Genomic DNA, 16,609 nt, shown 5'->3' with positions numbered 1-16,609 from the left:
GCAACTTACACACATCAGACGGTGAGAAATTTCCCACAAGCCCAAGGTTCCCTTAAGGTGGCTAAAGATGACAACACCCCTGATGACACACTTGGCAGTGAAAGGGTAAATAGTCTAGAAAAAAATATTTAAATTTAAATAAATATCCATATAATATATATAGATAGATACAGACATAGACATAGATGATATGGATGTATAGATCTGTCCATCCCATCTTGGATTTATAAGCAGTTTCCCTGGCCTTTAAAAGCAATAAATTCTAAATAGCAACTACCTTTCAGTGAGAATACAACGCTGAGTGCCAGGAAGAAGCAGACAGAAGGTTCTCTCTCAATGAATTTTCATTCCAATAAGGGGCACATACATACAGCCGAGGATAGCTTGGTCACCAAAGCCACCTGACTGTGGAAGCCAGGCCTGTGAGAGAGGCTGCAAAGAGGAGACAGAAAGGAGATCTGACTGGGATAATAAACTGAAAACCCACCAGAGGGACTGGCATTTGGTCAGGCATTAATACAGCATGGTGGCGGTGTTATAGGGCAGCGCTGGAGAATGGGGAAATGTGGGGGGAGCAGAACAGCCACAACTCAGAAAATCTAAAAGCAAAAGGACGTGTGAGGAGGCCTAGGTTGTATGGACCAGGGTCTGCTCAAGAGCAGAAAGGGAAATGGGGGGGAGGGCCAGCCTCATTCATGCACGCAGTCATCAAACCCATCCTGTGACCCATCAGTGAGTCTTAGGAACCAAGGACACTGACTCAGCGACTGACTTCACAGAGAAAGCGAGCGCCATGTAATCAATCACTGAGGATCTATGGAGAAGATCCATGCAAGGCTTTCTAGCAGGGGTCCCCTATTCAAAATGATGTCTGGGAGAAGCTTTAACAGATGGCCATGTATATTTATTAAAGAGAAAAGGGACATGGGGCGCCTGGGTGGCTTAGTCGGTTAAGCGTCCGACTTTCACTTAGGTCATGATCTCGCGGTTCGTGGGTTCGAGCCCCGCGTCGGGCTCTGTGCTGACTGCCAGCTCAGAGCCTGGAGCCTGTTTCNTGACCCTCCCCTGTTCACGCTGTCTCTCTCTCTCTCCTAGAAAAAAAAAAAAAAAATTAAAAAAAAAAAAAAGAGAAAAGGGACAGAGGGTGTCCATGGGCAATAACCACTGAGCTTCTTACAGATGGCAGAAAACAAGAGTTCAGATCTGCATTTTGGTAGCACAATTTATAAGCAAATAGGGAACCAAATGGTGATGCATTTCATGTCATTAGGTTCCTGTTGTAAATCAATGTCTGATTAAGAGATTCTAGGTATTAAGATTTACAGTTATTCTGATGAAAAGGTTGAGATTTGATATAAAAGGCAGCAACATGAGATACAAGTTTAAATGGAAAGGGTTTTTTCTGTTTTTTGTTTGTTTTGCTTTTTGCCAAACACCATTAAATTGTCAAAAGGGAAAAAAAACAAGTCAGAGAATAGAGTTATTTGAAAAAAATCAGATCAGAAAGAGGTAGGAGAATTAAAAGGCTAGAGACCAATAATTCTTAAAAGTAACTAAGATGCAAAAAATTTGCCTTATGGTGAATGAAAGACAGACACCAATCATGGAAAAAGCCCATGGTGGTGCTCAGAATGTCTAAAATAAACTTTGATGGATTCAAGAAAAATTTTGAGTTCTCAGTCAACATCAGCAAAATTGAGTTTCTCAAGGCAAAAGACTTTTTTTTTTTTTTTTTTTAATGTTGAAGAGCAAAACCATGTCCTGAAATACAGGACATTAGTTCATTACTTTATTGGGTACATACTTTATATACAGCACAGTGCCACATACTTTCAGAAATGTCAAGGCATGATAGCTCTTAATGAGGCCTACAAATGTCAAGACAGTTTACCCAAATCACTACACATCCTTGGACTTCTCTGTGGAAAATGCTTTAATACTTTTGGAGCAGGACTTCTCAAGAGTGTACCTGAATCAGCTGGGGATCTTGTTAAAAATGCAGATTTGGAGCAGCAGGTCTGGGGAGGGACTCAACGTTCTGCATTTCCAGTAAATTCTCCCGGATGCTGCTGTTGCTGGTTGCTGGACCACCCTTTGAGGAGCGAGGTATTAGAACATCCTCAGTTGCTGTTATCAGGGGATGATATAAAATCATCATTTGGGGGTCAGAATGTGGAGGTCAAGATTTGCCCTTCAATGTGTATTACAATACATGAAAGGTAGGTGTTAAATGAAGTCTGTGGAGGGGTCCCCCTGTGAAGGGGACAAGCAGGGCTTGCTGGAGGTGATGGAAAACAGAAAATAGAAAAAAAGTTTGAAAAGACTGGTTGGCCTGTGGCTCCTTGTAGTAAATAAATAGGTGACGAGAGAGGCAATAAAAATTATAGGATTTATTATAATAGAAATGATAAGAATAAGAGAATGCCCAGGATGGGCTGAGATTGTTAGAAACTATTTTACAACAAGGTGATTTAAGGGACTCCAGAATAGTGAATGCAAAATGTGACTGTGGGTTTCTTTTTGCCTTTTCACATATTTGAGGTCAAATAGTTTTTCCCCAGTCCTATGGGTTTTAGAGAACAAAATATAAGAGCGATATGCAGTAATAAGATAGTCATTCAAAGCAGTAGTTAGATTCCTCTTCTGTGCTAACTGGTCTATGCAGTCCCTACAGAAATACAGTTAACAGAGCTCATAGCTACTCCCCTGCCTAAAAAAGCAGTCTGCAATCTGCCAATCTGTAGCAAATTCTGTCTGTTCTGGGAATATGTTAAGAAAAGTGGTAGAGAAATCTTTGAAAGGCAGGAGAAGACTAAATATATTCAGACGAGTTTCCTTTCTTTTCCAGAAAAACCCATAGAAGCTCCTTTAGGACTTTCTTTTCCTAGACATAGCAAAGCATTTCATAATTCTCTTCCTCAGGAAAAGCCTTCCCAGACATTTTAACCAATTCAGGGGAAGGGGGGAATGAGAACACCATAATTTGCCAAAGAGAAATGGTATTACCACCAAAACCAAGTAAGCCTTTTCTTCAGCAAGGAAGAAGTGCTAGTTCAAGTAAACATGCTATTTAGTCAGGGTGTATGCTCAGGCACCTGTGCCAGGAAATTTTCAAAATAACTATGGTTTCTTTTTCTTTTCCTTTTTTAAAAAAATTTTTTTTAACGTTTTATTTATTTCTGAGTGAGAGGGAGACAGCATGAGCAGGGGAGGGTCAGAGAAAGGGAGACACAGAATGAAGCAGCTCCACGCTCTGAGCTAGCTGTCAGCACAGAGCCCGACCCGGGGCTCGAACCCACAAACCATGAGATCATGACCTGAGCCGAAGCCGGACACTTAACCGACTGAGCCACCCAGGTGCCCCGTCTTTTCCTTTTTTCAAGAGTGGTCATCTCCAACAAACTCCAAGTGGTTGTTTGTGGTATCTGTCAGTTCTGTCCTGTAATGACTTTTGAGTTTTCTACTTAGATTAGTTAGGGATTATGTTTTCTAAGTCAATTTCAATGATTTCCTCCACTAAGCTATAAAATGAAACATTTCAGAACAGAAAAAAACTGGAAATATCATCTAGTCCAATTCTTGTCACTGTACATAGAAAAAAATGAGACCTAGTGGGGCCGAGGGACTTAGGCAAGACACCTTGGTTGTCAGTGTAACACACTTTAGTCTTCCTCAGCTGTCTCCTACGCAGAATCTTCACTCAAACTAAGGGTCAGATCTGGGTTTCATTCAAGATCAAGGTTCTGTGATAATTACATATTTACAACTTCTTTTCTACTTAGCATGGGGCCTCCAAACTAGGGAAACGATGAAGAGTGTAGCTAAATCTGGAAAAAAAGAAGCCTGTGTTTGGTGATGTAACAACGTAGACTTCAGTCTGTTTGTATGGGGGTGGGGAGTGGGGGAGGAGGCATTTCTATTTATTTTTTAGGCCATCAAGCAAATCCTACCATTAAGCATAGAGTTGGGTCTTGTGAAAGCTGAAGTTTTTACATTTCAAGGCATTCTTTAAGAAAAAGAATATTAACATTAAGAATAGAAATTAGGGTATGAAAGCAAATATTTAGAATTTAAAATGGCATCTTACCATCTTAAAATTACAAATTTTAAAAAGCTACAAATACCACAAACAAAAAATTTTTAAAAAACAATTTTTATTAATTAACTATCTGACATACCTCTAAAATATTTTTGCTACCTTTTTGAATGCATACTCCTTGATCACTTCTTCCAATGATATTTTGCAATATTCTCTATAGAGACAATAAAAAGTAATTCAGGGGCACCTGGGTGGCTCAGTCAGTTAAGCATCCAACTTCAGCTCAGGTCATGATCTCGTGGACTGTGAGTTTGAGTCCTGCTTGGGGCTCTGTGCTGACAGCTTGGAGCCTGCTTAGGATTCTGTGTCTCCTGTTCTCTTTGTCCCTTCCCTGATCATGTTTTGTCTCTTTTTCCCCTCTCACAAATAAACAAACATTAAAAAAAGAAGGAAAAATAATTCAGTCTTTCCTCTAGAACTGTTGATCAGAATTTGTAATTCTTAAAACATTTTAAGCTTATTTATTTATTTTGAGACAGAGAAAGCAAGAGTAGGGGAGGGACTGGGAGGGAGAGAAAGAGAGAGAATTCCACAAGGCTCAAACTCACAAACTGCAAGATCATGACTTGAGCCGAAACCAAGAGTTGAACACTTAACCAACTGAGCCACCCAGGCGCCCTTGTAATTTATTTTTTAATCGCTTGGAAAAAGTTACTTTCAGCTTTGTAAGTCATTTTAAGTGATATACTAGAAATATTTTGGATTGTCTCTGGGACAATTTGGGAAAACCTGCATCAAGTTTCTTTTATACGTGAGCTGTAATATTTGGGGCACTGCAAGATTTCTTCAATGTTCTTTAACTTGATGACACTTCTAACCAATTTGCCAGTCCCCCTTCCAGGGCCAGGAGATGGGCCTATACCAGGGATAAGCCTTGAAAGTTACACCTACCTTGGCATACCATATATATCCCCTACATACTTCTGCATCCTTGAATTCCCCCAGTCCTTCCAAATAAAGGGCCAGTTTTGCACAGAATACCTAAAAACTCCTTGATGTCATAAATATTCCACAATTCATCAACTGATATATAGATACATATATATTTCATTTTCCTATTAAGATCACAAGACAGGCATGATGTTTGATTACCTGGTGTATGAATCCAACAATATTTTATTCAGCTAAAGAGATTAAATGGGATAATAAATGAAAACCACTAAAGCATTAGAAAAATGGTGGATATTATCATTACTTAACCCCTTACTTATTTCTTAACCCCTATGTACTCCCACCACCACCACCACCACCCATGCTATAATAGAGAAACGATTTATGTCAATTTAGGCAGCCTAGCCATGGAATAGCATATAGTGTAACAATTAGAGGCTGGATCTCAAAACCCGCCCGCCATCTTGGTTCCAACCCCAGCATAATCATTTGCTAACCAGGTGGACTTTGCTAAGTTTCCTAAACACTGGCGGACTTATAATGAGCACTATAAAATCTATCTCATAGAGTTATTCTGAAGGTTAACTCATAGAGGGGCTCTTGGGTGGCTCAGCTGGTTAAGCGTCTGACTTCAGCTCAGGTCAGGATCTCATAGCTTGTGAGGTAGAGCCCCACATCGGGCTCTGTGCTGACAGCTCAGTGCCTGGAGCCTGCTTCAGATTTTATGTCTCACTCTCTCTCTGCTCCTCCCCAACTCATTCTCCCTCCCCACTCGTGCTCTCTCGCTCTTGCTCTTCCTCTCTCTCTCATAAATAAATAAACGTTAAGACATTTTTGAAGGTAAACTAATAGAGATGTGGTACTCAGCATGATCCAGGAAGTAGCAAGATCTCAAGAAGTGGGCTACATACATCATTGGGAAACCTGTCCATGAAGACTCTTGAAACAGCTTCCTCGAGAGAGACAGATGCCACTCACGGGGAGCCTGAGGCCAATTCGATTTCCCTGTGTAGAAAAGTGAAGTTCATAGAGTTTTTGGATGACCAGTGGTCATCCACAAAGCAGCAGACTGAGTCACCTCCCAGGTCAGTGAATCTCTTGTAATGATTTACAGCTTTCTCAGATAAGACCTGCTGCGGCCCATGTTCTAAGCATGCACCTGACTCCATATTTTCCTTCGAAAACATTCCTGTTCGTGCTGACAAGTCCCTGAGTCCCCAACATGCATAGTTTGGGCAATCTTATACCTTTGATAGGGTCAGAGGGCTTTTGACTTCTTAGCACTGTCCTAATGTTCTTGTTGTCCTTACATAGGCTTGAGAAGGCCACGGATACTCATGTAAAAATATTTACAGGAGGAGAAGAAAACATCCAGATAAGTCCTACCCTGCCCTAGGGTTCCCAATACATGGATGAAATGCAACTACAGCATTGGGAGTCTTTAAAATCTATATATATATTGAAATAGCACCCAGAACAAGTCAAATGAATAGAACGACAGTTTCCTTCAAGAAAATACAAACTATGAGAAACTGACCTGCACAAAAATAAATATATTATGATTACAAACAGAGTCTTAGCTTTTTCATCAACGAGCAGTCTCTCCAGGGAAAATAGAATACAATCAACAAAAACTAAGTTTGTACCTCACAGCTCTGCAGAGGAATGTTCTTGATGCGAGACACATCACTGGCGCTGGAAGACCCAGGGCAGGGACGGATAGAGGCCCACGTGCCACAGGTCAAAATACTGCAAGTTCCAAATCAAGCTGAGAAACTATTCAGTGAAGCAGGTTCTGTCCTACCTTCACGGACAAATGTATCTTCAAAACACTCTGCAAGACCCGGCATCATTTTAAAAACTCTTGAACTACTCAAGTCCCTCCCTGGAACTGGGTGTTTTGGGTAAACATTGTCCCAGGCCTGGCCAATGACGGCCTCTTTCCACTGCCTCTTCCATCCTACACCTTGTAAGGTATGTAGGGGCACACGAGTTGTAACACTCCCCTGCACACACCCCATGCACACACAGCTGTGCCTTAGCCACCCCCCCCCTTAGGCGCACAGACTAGTGGCTATATGGGCCCTCACCAAAACGGACCCAAAGGTCCAGGTAGTCTGTTAAAGCTAATCCAGGGCCACCTGGACCGCAAATTGTGGTTCCCAGGTACCTGAAACGTGACCTAAGAGAGGGAGGAGGTTGGATTCAGAGGCCCAGAGTCTCCTTGCCCTATGGACAAGGGGTCTGACTTGAGAAGAACAAAGGCAGTGTGCCCTTTAAAACCAAGAGCAGAGGACCCTTTGCCCATATACTAGGCCTATATTTTAACTGAGCTGAAAAAAATTGGGAGGGGGAATCTTATCGCAAAAGAAGAAAGAAAGAAAAAGAAAGAAAGAAAGAATGGAAGAGGCATGGAGGGAAGGAAATGGGGGGGAAGCAGGGGGAGGAGGGAAGGGGGATTGAAGAAAGAAGGGAAGGAGGGAAGAAGGAGGAGGAAAGGAGGGAGGGGCAAGCGAGCTGCATATTTTCATAGCAGACAGCCTTTCCCACTTACATCCTCACCAGTCATAGGCACTTATTCTGCAGCTAAACCCAATCTAATGGGCTCTGCTTCAACCCTGTAAACATAAGCAAAACACAGATGCTAGGGAACCTAAGCAGGCCATCCTGAGGTGACTGCATGTAAGGACTCCATGTAATTCTGCCAAACCTATAAAGCTGATCATAGCAAGTAAAAGGCCAGAGCTTATCACGAGGAGGAGAATCTCAACCACCTGCGAGTGTTCAAATCCAGTGGACCTCAAGAGTCAAACTTTCCCCCTTTGGTACACCGGATAGATTCTGTTCTTTCCACTCTCACCAGCAGTCATTTGCAGTGTGCACACAGATGTGGATCCTACGGACCTGGGATTTGGGCAGAGGACTCTTTTGCATCATACACTAGGCCTGTAACGTGCTTGTCTAATCGCCATCAAAAGTCAAGCCACCGGTCACGTGAAGGACCCTGTGATCAGACCAGAAGAGTAGAGTTTCCTTGCAAAGAGTCTGCCCTATGTTGATTTTCTGTAGTATAAAGAGAGTCAGGAAGGAGGCAGATCACGCAAGCAGAGCAAATCACGAAATCAGAAGCACTGAACTGATCCTATCAGACGGTCAGTTTCCCCTTGCTCAAACACAGTGACTCTTCCCCCCGCAACTCCCATGTCAACTCTTGTGCTCACAGATACACCATGTAAAGGAGCCTAGCAGAGTGCAAGCAAGGCAAACTTTGCATGCGCACATGCGCGCACACACACGTGCAAACCTCGAGTGACCTTGAGCAGACCCCATCTTTCCCATTTATCAATAAAGATAACAAAACATCTCTTGCAGGCTTCTTCCAAAGATTAAATTAGATAAGCCATGCCAAGCAGCTGGCTCGGAGCAGATTTTCTTTTTTTCTTTTTTTTAAATGTTTGTTTATTTTTGAGACAGAGACAGAGCACGAGCTGAGGAGGGGCAGAGAAAGAGGGAGACACAATATGAAACAGGCTCCAGGCTCTGAGCTGTCAGCACAGAGCCCAATGCAGGGCTGGAACCCACGGACCACAAGATCATGACCTGAGCCGAAGTCGGAAGCCTAACCGACTAAGCCACACAGGTGCCCCTCTGAGCAGATTTTCAAATGCTCATTTCCTTTCTCCCTTCTCCCTGAGGTGAGCTAGTGTGCCTGCTCTGAGTTTTAAACCCTCCTGACATGGAGGGCAAGGAAGGAGAAGCATCTCAGTGCCTCGATCAGAAGGAGCAGTACCCAGGGAGCACAAGATTACACACAAAACAGCAAAAAATAGGCAGTGAGCGTTCTTACTGCTAATGCTTCTCTGCTAAGTCACTTCCCCTGAGAATCATGCGTTAAATCAGCCAAAGTTTAAGTGAGGACCTAGAGAGCAGAAGGTAACAAGGTAACAGAGTTACGCTTTTATGTGGAAATTGGCTAAAAGATGCCACGCTCTAGCCAGGAAGTAGGTTTCCTCTGCGCCCTATTTTAAACTGTTTCGGTGGTTTGCATCAGACCTAAATAACGTCCACACCGCTCTGCAGCCCAGATAGGCTTGCTAAAGGGCCACACTGCCCTTAGACCAGCTCTGCGTCACCACTTATAAACCAAAACATAAAATCCGGATGAAAAAAAGAAACGTAAAAGGCATATTTAGATCTCAACACTTCATTTTTAATGAAAGTCTCCTTTCGACAACCTTCTAGAACCAAAAAAAGAGAGAGAATTCAGGATTTACTGGAGGATTTCTTTAGTGAAACCCTGAAGTGTGGAAGGGCTTAGAATGCCTTGTGCGAATTCAAAATGCATAGCTAAAGGGACTGGATGAGGACTTTCCATCACGATGGTCAGAAGCTGAAGGCTCTCGTTCCATATCTCATCAGAATAAGAAAACAATGACATAGTATAAAATCGGCCGCACGGCCCACTTAGATCAGAGTCAAAACTATTCTTTTTCTTTTTAAATGTTGATTATTTTGGAGAGAGAGTGAGCAAGCAGGGGAGGGGCAGAGAGAGAGAGGTACAGAGTATCTAAAGTGGGCTCTGTGCAGATAGCCTGATGTGGGGCTTCAACTCATGAACTGTGATATCATGACCTGAGTCGACGTCAGAAGCTTAATTGACTGAGCCAACCAGGCACCCCGAGCCAAAACTATTCTAACAGTCAGATTTTACCATTCAGAGCAAATTCCCGGTGCCTAGTGACTGCTGGTTGGTACCAGCAGCTCAACTCAACATTTCCTGGGTGTCAGGCACTTCCAGAGACCCTGGGATGGAGACACTAATAAGATCCACCCCATCCTTTTGAGAGGCTTGACTGGCCAGGGAGTCTCATAAAGATATAATTTTGGCTACTGTTATGAGCTAAGAGGAGGGGATGTCTTAGCTCAACCTGGGGTTGAGGTTGCCTTAAGCAGGTGACATAGAGTGAAGTTTGTTGTTGTTTTTTTTAGGTTTATTTATTTTGAAAGAGAGAGAGAGTATGAGCAAGGGGCAGAAAGAGAAGGGGAGAGAATCCCAAGCAGGCTCTGTTCTGTCAGAACAGAGCCCAACGTGGGACTTGACCCCACGACCCTGGGATCAGGACTTGAGCCAAAATCAAGAGTCAGACAGATGCCTGATGGCCTGAGCCACCCAGGCACCTCTACACTTGAGTGAAGCCTGAAAGACAAGGGAACAGTATTCGGGGGGCAGGAGTTGTGGGCAGAGAGCAGCTTGAACAAAGGCACTCAGAGGCCTAAACTACTCAGGGGGTACGTATACAGGATGACAGGGCTACACTGGGCAAGCGTGACACTTGGTGGGATGCAAAGTCTCAGAATCAAATGGCAACCAGATCCTGGAGGAGGATCTTGCGAGGCCTGATTGAGGAGCTAATAATAATAAGGACAGCTGCTATTTACTGAGCATATACTATGTTGTAGGCACTGTGTTAAGCGCTTCAAAGCATTATTTCACTTAATCCTTACCATGACTCGATAATCCCCATTTTACAAATGAGGGAGGGCATGGAGGATTAAAGAGGAAGGTTACTACATCAGGCAACACAGCCAGTAAACAGGAGGCCTGGGTCTGAAACCCAGGAGGCCTCGATTCCAAAGCTCTTATCTCCTCCAAAGAATGACTGGATGGGCACCTGGGGTCTATCACAATGGCTACAGGGTGGAGAACTCGGGTGGCCCAAGTGGGGACCTACCACATGGCAGGTATAGAAAAAGACAGATCAATGAAAAGAAAGACGTTCCAAGAGACTGAGAAAAAAAAACATTCAACAGGCACTCCTCCAAGAGCATTCAACAAGCAAGTGGGGTTTTGCCAAGGGGTCTAGGAAATAAACACAGTCTGCATTAATGCCTCCAAGTTCACAGGGTGAAACTATGCATCTTTGTCTTTGCCTTTCACACCCTCCCCTATGTTAAACTCAACAGGAGCAAAGACCAAGTCTATCTTATTCACTCAGGAGAGTGCCTCCAGGTCTGAGTCTGGCACAATAAGATACTCTATATATATTGCTTGGAAGGAAGAAAGTCCTGGCCACCTTTTCCAATGGCACCAATGACGTATCGTTCTTAATTGGAAAAACAGGGTTAAAAAAAATAAAGAAAAAATTGTAAAGTTGCGTTGATAACTAAGGATCGGTAAATTAAAATGGAAACTACATGGGGTGCCTGGGTGGCTCTGTCAGTTAAGCGTCTGACTTCAGCTTAACAAAAACTGACTTCATGGTTTGTGGGTTCGAGTCCCATGTCGGCAGGCTCTGTGCTGACCGCTGGGATCCTAGAGCCTGCTTCGGATTCTGGCCTCCCTCTCTCTCTGCCCCTTCCCCGCTCATACTCTGTCTCAACCTCAAGAATAAACAAACATTAAAAATAAATAAATAATAAATAAAATGGAAACCATGTAGCAATTATGCCAGCTACACAGACTGTAATGGGGATTCTTCAGCGATGGGGTGCTACCTTGATAAAAGGTCTGATGAGTATTTTGTATGAACCATACCCGGTGAAAAATAAGCTGTTATTAAAGGAAGTGGCCTAGGGGTAAAAATGTGTTTTCTGAAAAGCAATAGACCAAAGATCTGATTCTGGGCCTAGTGATCTCTAGTCTCTGACCTTGACAAAGTAAGTACATAACATTATTTTAGGAAAGAAGTTTATCTGTATGACACTTTTACCAACACTGAGTCCTCCACAGAAATCTCTTGTTAGGTATTTGAAAAGTGAAAGTCCCACTTTTCATACCTGAAGAGTTTTTTGACATTAAAGATTTTCCCCTGAAGAGTAATTACTTAATTTGGGGCATTTAGGAAGGGTGGAGCTACAAAACAAAAATTTTTTTAAAAAATAAAAAGGATTTAAGAACATTCCTTCCTGAAGTTTGTGCTTATACTGAAATCCTTTGCCCACTTATCAGTCTACTAAACAGAAGATGGGCTTATTTAGGTGACTAATGGGACACCGTGAACAATCTCATTTCCTCATATCTTATCACACATTAAGATATTTTGAAAAAGTCTTGACAGTGTACCAATTATTTTAGAAAAATCCTGAAACCGTTAACTTACATTAAAATTAAAATGCAAGTGGAAATAGGTTTCTTGTTTTCATTAGAGCTACCTTCAACCTTAAACCATCTTTGCACATTTAATTTCAAATGAATACAAATTCAAAGTGATTCTTTAGTTCAAATTTGGAAACTTTAATTCCATCAAAACATGAAACCTATGGGTTTTGCTAAACTGTCCAAAAGCCCAAATAAAAAAGCCACTAGGCTTTTGAGCGAATTGTTTAAAAATGTGTACACAGATGAAATGAAACGGACTGATGAACTACTGAACCTGGAATCTGAAAATTCATAAATCTTATCCTTGTAAACAAAACCTAACGAAACCAGGGCCTGCTGATTTCCTTCTTTCGTAATCTGAAACAAAAAGTTTTAATGACTTTTAACATACTCAGAAAATTAAGGGTGCCATTTAAAATCTTTACCAGCAAAGTACAGTTCAGTTTTTCAGTGCCTGGAGTATAATCAGAGACAGTTGAACGCTCTGGTGCTGCAACAGAGGAAAACATCCAAGAACGAAACGCTAGGATTTTGTTAAACTCAAATCTGTGTTAGGATGTTTTGTTTACAACAGTACTTCTGCCTCATTCCATTCAAAACTCCCATCTCCATGCCACCTTCCATATGAACCATAATTTTATTTTATTTAAAATTTTTTTTAACGTTTATTTTTGAGACAGTGAGAGACAGAGCACGAGCTGGGGGAGGGGCAGAGAGAGAGGGAGACACAGAATCTGAAACAGGCTCCAGGCTCTGAGCTGTCAGCACAGAGCCTGATGCGGGGCTGAAACCCACAGACCTCGAGATCATGCCCTGAGCCGAAGCGGGACGCCTAACCGACTGAGTCACCCAGGCGCCCCCATCATTTTAAAAAGTTCTCAATCCACTTCGAATCCTCTGAAATGTACCATTTAGAAGCTGGTGCTTATTTCTTCCGGACAAACATAAAGGTTGAGTCTGACTATGGCCCTTGGTTAAAAAAGAAAAGAAAAAAGAAAGTACCTCGGGGTGATGTGGACTGTCAGCCCTCCATACTTCATCCCAAATCTACCTACACATCGCATCTCCAAGTCACCAAAGGAGGACGAGAACGAGAGCGACAAGATGTCACAGATGAAGGGGATGTAAAATTATCCACATTTAACCATTTTACAGATGAGGAAACTGAGGCCTTGAAAGGTCCAACTACTCTGCTAACACTGACCCCAGCTGCCGACGCTCCGTTATGGGAATCACAGCTGCAAAAAATGTAACTTTGAAGGTCTCGGGGTTGGGTACTTTCCACAACAAGTAATTAAGGACTCCATTCCTGCATTTTTCACCTTCAAAAAACCTTCAGGATCTCACAGACAGTTAGGAACTTAACCTTTCCGTTTCCACCAAAGGACACTTTAGCAGAGAACCATCAGTCAGCTCGGGGAAGGCAGGGCTGTCCTGCTCCAGGCAACATCTCCAGCACCTGGAGCACCCAGTAGGCGCTGAGTTAATAACTCTCTGCCTTCCACCTGACAACCCCCGCTCCCTTCCCCATCCACGCCCAGCCACCGGCGGGGCCAGAGAACTTTCCTTTGGAAATCGTTTCTTTCCTTGAAACTTGCATACAGTGACTCCGGGCCAAGAAGCCGGCCTGGGGGGGGGGGGGGGGGGGGGGGGGGGCGTGCGGGCTCCTCCCCGGAGCCACGGCCGGAATCGCTGGCCACGCAAGGGGGTGGCTCCGCCGGACCCGGGTGGGCGCGCAGCATCGCCCCGGGGCCGCGGCGACCCCAGGTGCGCCCGCTGGTTCGGCCGCCCGGCGGCCTGGGCTCCGGGCCGCGGCTCCCCTGCCTCCTTCAGATGCCCGAGCAACTTCTCAAACTTCCCTTTCCGGGGGGTGGGGGCTCGCCTCGGACGCGGCCGGCGCAACGCCTTTCCTGCCCGCACAAAGGGGGCCCGACGCGCCCCGGGCCCCCTTCCCCTTGAACTTTCCTTCTTTTCGGAAAGAGAAACTCCCGGGCCGGCGCCTGAGGGAGCCGAGCTGCGTGGGTGCCACCGAGGGAACTCGCCCGTTTCCGCCCGAGCGCCGGGGGCGCCCGGGGCCGACTGTCAAGAGCGGCGGGGAGCCCCCCTCGGCGCCCCGCCGCGCCCGCCTGGGTGGGGGTGGGGGGCACTCACCGGACTTCAGAACGTGCGGCGGGATCGTGCTGGCGATGCGCGTCCACAGGACGATGTGCAGCGGCCACAGGCCCCGGAGCAGCCCCCGACCCATGGCAGCCCCCGCCGCTCGTCATAGACCGGAGCCCCGGCTGCGCCTCCGCGCCGCGCCCTCTCGGGACCCTGCGCCCGCCGGCCGGGCAGATGCGCGGGCCAGATGTGGCGCCGCTCGCCAGCCGGGAGGGGGACCTGGAGGCCGGCGGCGCGCGGGGAGGCCCCCGGCGGCCGAGGGGAGCTGCGCAGGAGGCCGGCTCCTGCCCCCGGCGAGCGCGCGCGCGGGGGAGTCGTCGGGCGGTGCGCGCGAGTGACTCACTCAACTTCACCCGGGCGCCGCGGGGGAAACAGGAAACTCCTCGCCAACAGCTGGGCAGGACCTCTCGCCGCCCGAGAGCCTTCTCCCTCCGCTCGGCTTTCAGCCCTCGCTCTCTCTCCCGCCTGCCAATCAGGGCCCTGAGACCGGCCCCTCCGAGGGCCCTGGCAAACTTTCAGCTGCCCCCACCGCCCTCAGGAGTTCCTGGCTCCGAGTATTTTGCCCCCCGCGTGAACAAGGGCACGCGTTTCACAAAGTAGCTGAACACACAAAGTATGCACGCTTTGCGCAGCACCCTCACCAAGCATCTCACACACACCCCCACCACCACTCTGCACAACCTCCTTTGCATTGTTCCTGGGTGCTCAAGGATTGTGTTTTCAGCCCCCCCAAGCGCAGACCAGCGAGTGGATGCCGAAAACTGAGTTGTGAGCGCAGTTTTGTTGCAAATAAAAGCAAGAAAGTTTTGTTTCATTGTCAAATGTTTTTCTCTACTGTAGGTCTAAGTCCAGAAGTTCTTTTCTCTCTCTCTCTCTCTCTCTCTCTCTGTAATGTGCAGGTTAATCAAATGAGTATCTTGCTAAAATGTGTAATTCTGATCCAGGACACCCAAGGTGCCTCATTTCCGACGAGCCTTAGGGTGCTGCCTCCCAACTGAACTGCCTCTTCCCCGAGGTGCTTCAGGGACCAACTGTAAATGAGCAGCCACCACAGAGCGATGATGGTGGGACATTTCATGTGTAGAATGGATGGCGGATGGCAGTAAATGTTAACTATAAAAGTGGTCCGGGAGTCCAAAAAGTGCCAGGGTTTGCATTCCAATGCTGTCTGTGAAGAGAGAGAAGTCCTTAGGGTCTCCTCTGCAAAAGGAAAAAACGGGGGCAGGTAGACAAACTTTTAAGCCTCCCCTCTTGCTAGGGTGACTAGATTTTCACTAAAGGATCCTGGTGTACACCTGTTTCGAAGTTGGATCATTCGATCACCGCCTTTTTCTTTCCCAAGTGTCTTGGTTGGATAAGGAATTATATGCTCATCCCTCTTCCAACTCCATATAGTTCTCTGGACAGATCGTCAGCAGGTTACACAATGAGCTTCCTTTCTTGATCAGAGAGAAACATTATTTACAGAGGCAGGTGGCCAGGCTCACTGGGAATAAAAGCAAATAGCTCTCCCGGGAACCCCAACTCCAGAAAACCTCCCTGATCATTCTGAGAGTTCATTTGCTTGATCCTGAAGCCTTTGGTCTTGTCACCATTTTTGCACCCAACGCTGGGGCTGCCTCTGAATGTGTCTTAGGGAAAGACCACTTCCCAGCTCTCCCGTGTTCAGGATGCGGGGAGGTGCAGGGACACCAGCAGGGCTGGGCATCTCACTCGCCAACAGCCTTGCCGCAGCTGGAGCCACTCCAGACACCAAGGAAAGTTGAGTTCAGAATCTGTGTCTTGCCATTTCCTCCACTGCCAGCCCTTGGGTGGGAGTCTCCCAACCTTGCATCCCCAGTCATGGCCACTGTGAGCCACATCACCCAATTTCTCAAATCAGAGCTAACCTAATGTTCATTTTTCAAAATGCAAACCTAATTATACCAATCCTCTGATGAAATGCATTCAATGGCTTCCCACTGCTCTTGAGAGAGGACGGAGATTCGATCCTTCAATTCCCTTCCTCTCTGGTAAACTTTCACTGGGTTTCCCTTCCTCTCCTGCTCAGAGCCTTCTCCAAATTTCCTAGAGTATGTCCCCTATTCCTTTTGTACCAAGACTCCCCTAGGACACTCTTCCCTCTCTCTGTTCTTCCTTTCCTCTTCACCTGGCCAATTCCTGGTCTTCTTGGTAAATCCTAACTTCCTTGATGGACAAGATTTCCCTGACCTCCCTGAATAGATCTTTTATTATAGGTTCCCTTGGCACCTTATGCTTCTCATTTTTAACACTTACTACAGGTGTAGTTTTATAATTATTTGTGTCATCGTTTCATTTCGATTCCTCTCTCCAGCTCAAGTCCAATTTTTTGAGGATGG

At 45.5% G+C, this 16,609-nt stretch overlaps 1 protein-coding gene across 1 annotated transcript in view; it reads right to left on the bottom strand.

Annotated features, from left to right (window-relative positions):
- Nucleotides 1-14,687, bottom strand: part of TGFBR2 (transforming growth factor beta receptor 2) — a 91,627-nt gene extending 76,940 nt beyond the window's left edge. The window contains exon 1 of the mRNA XM_039222942.1: nucleotides 14,241-14,687. Coding sequence (XP_039078873.1) covers nucleotides 14,241-14,334 — 94 coding nt within the window. The 5' untranslated portion in view covers nucleotides 14,335-14,687. The remainder of the gene's footprint in view (nucleotides 1-14,240) is intronic.
- Nucleotides 14,688-16,609: the final 1,922 nt, after the last annotated feature.

Source organism: Hyaena hyaena, unplaced genomic scaffold, assembly GCF_003009895.1.
Source record: "Hyaena hyaena isolate Hyena2069 unplaced genomic scaffold, ASM300989v1 scaffold_1220, whole genome shotgun sequence".
Classification (NCBI taxonomy): Eukaryota; Metazoa; Chordata; class Mammalia; order Carnivora; family Hyaenidae; genus Hyaena; species Hyaena hyaena.
The sequence above is the reverse complement of the archived record's forward strand: the minus strand, read 5'-3'. Positions and strand labels throughout refer to the sequence as shown.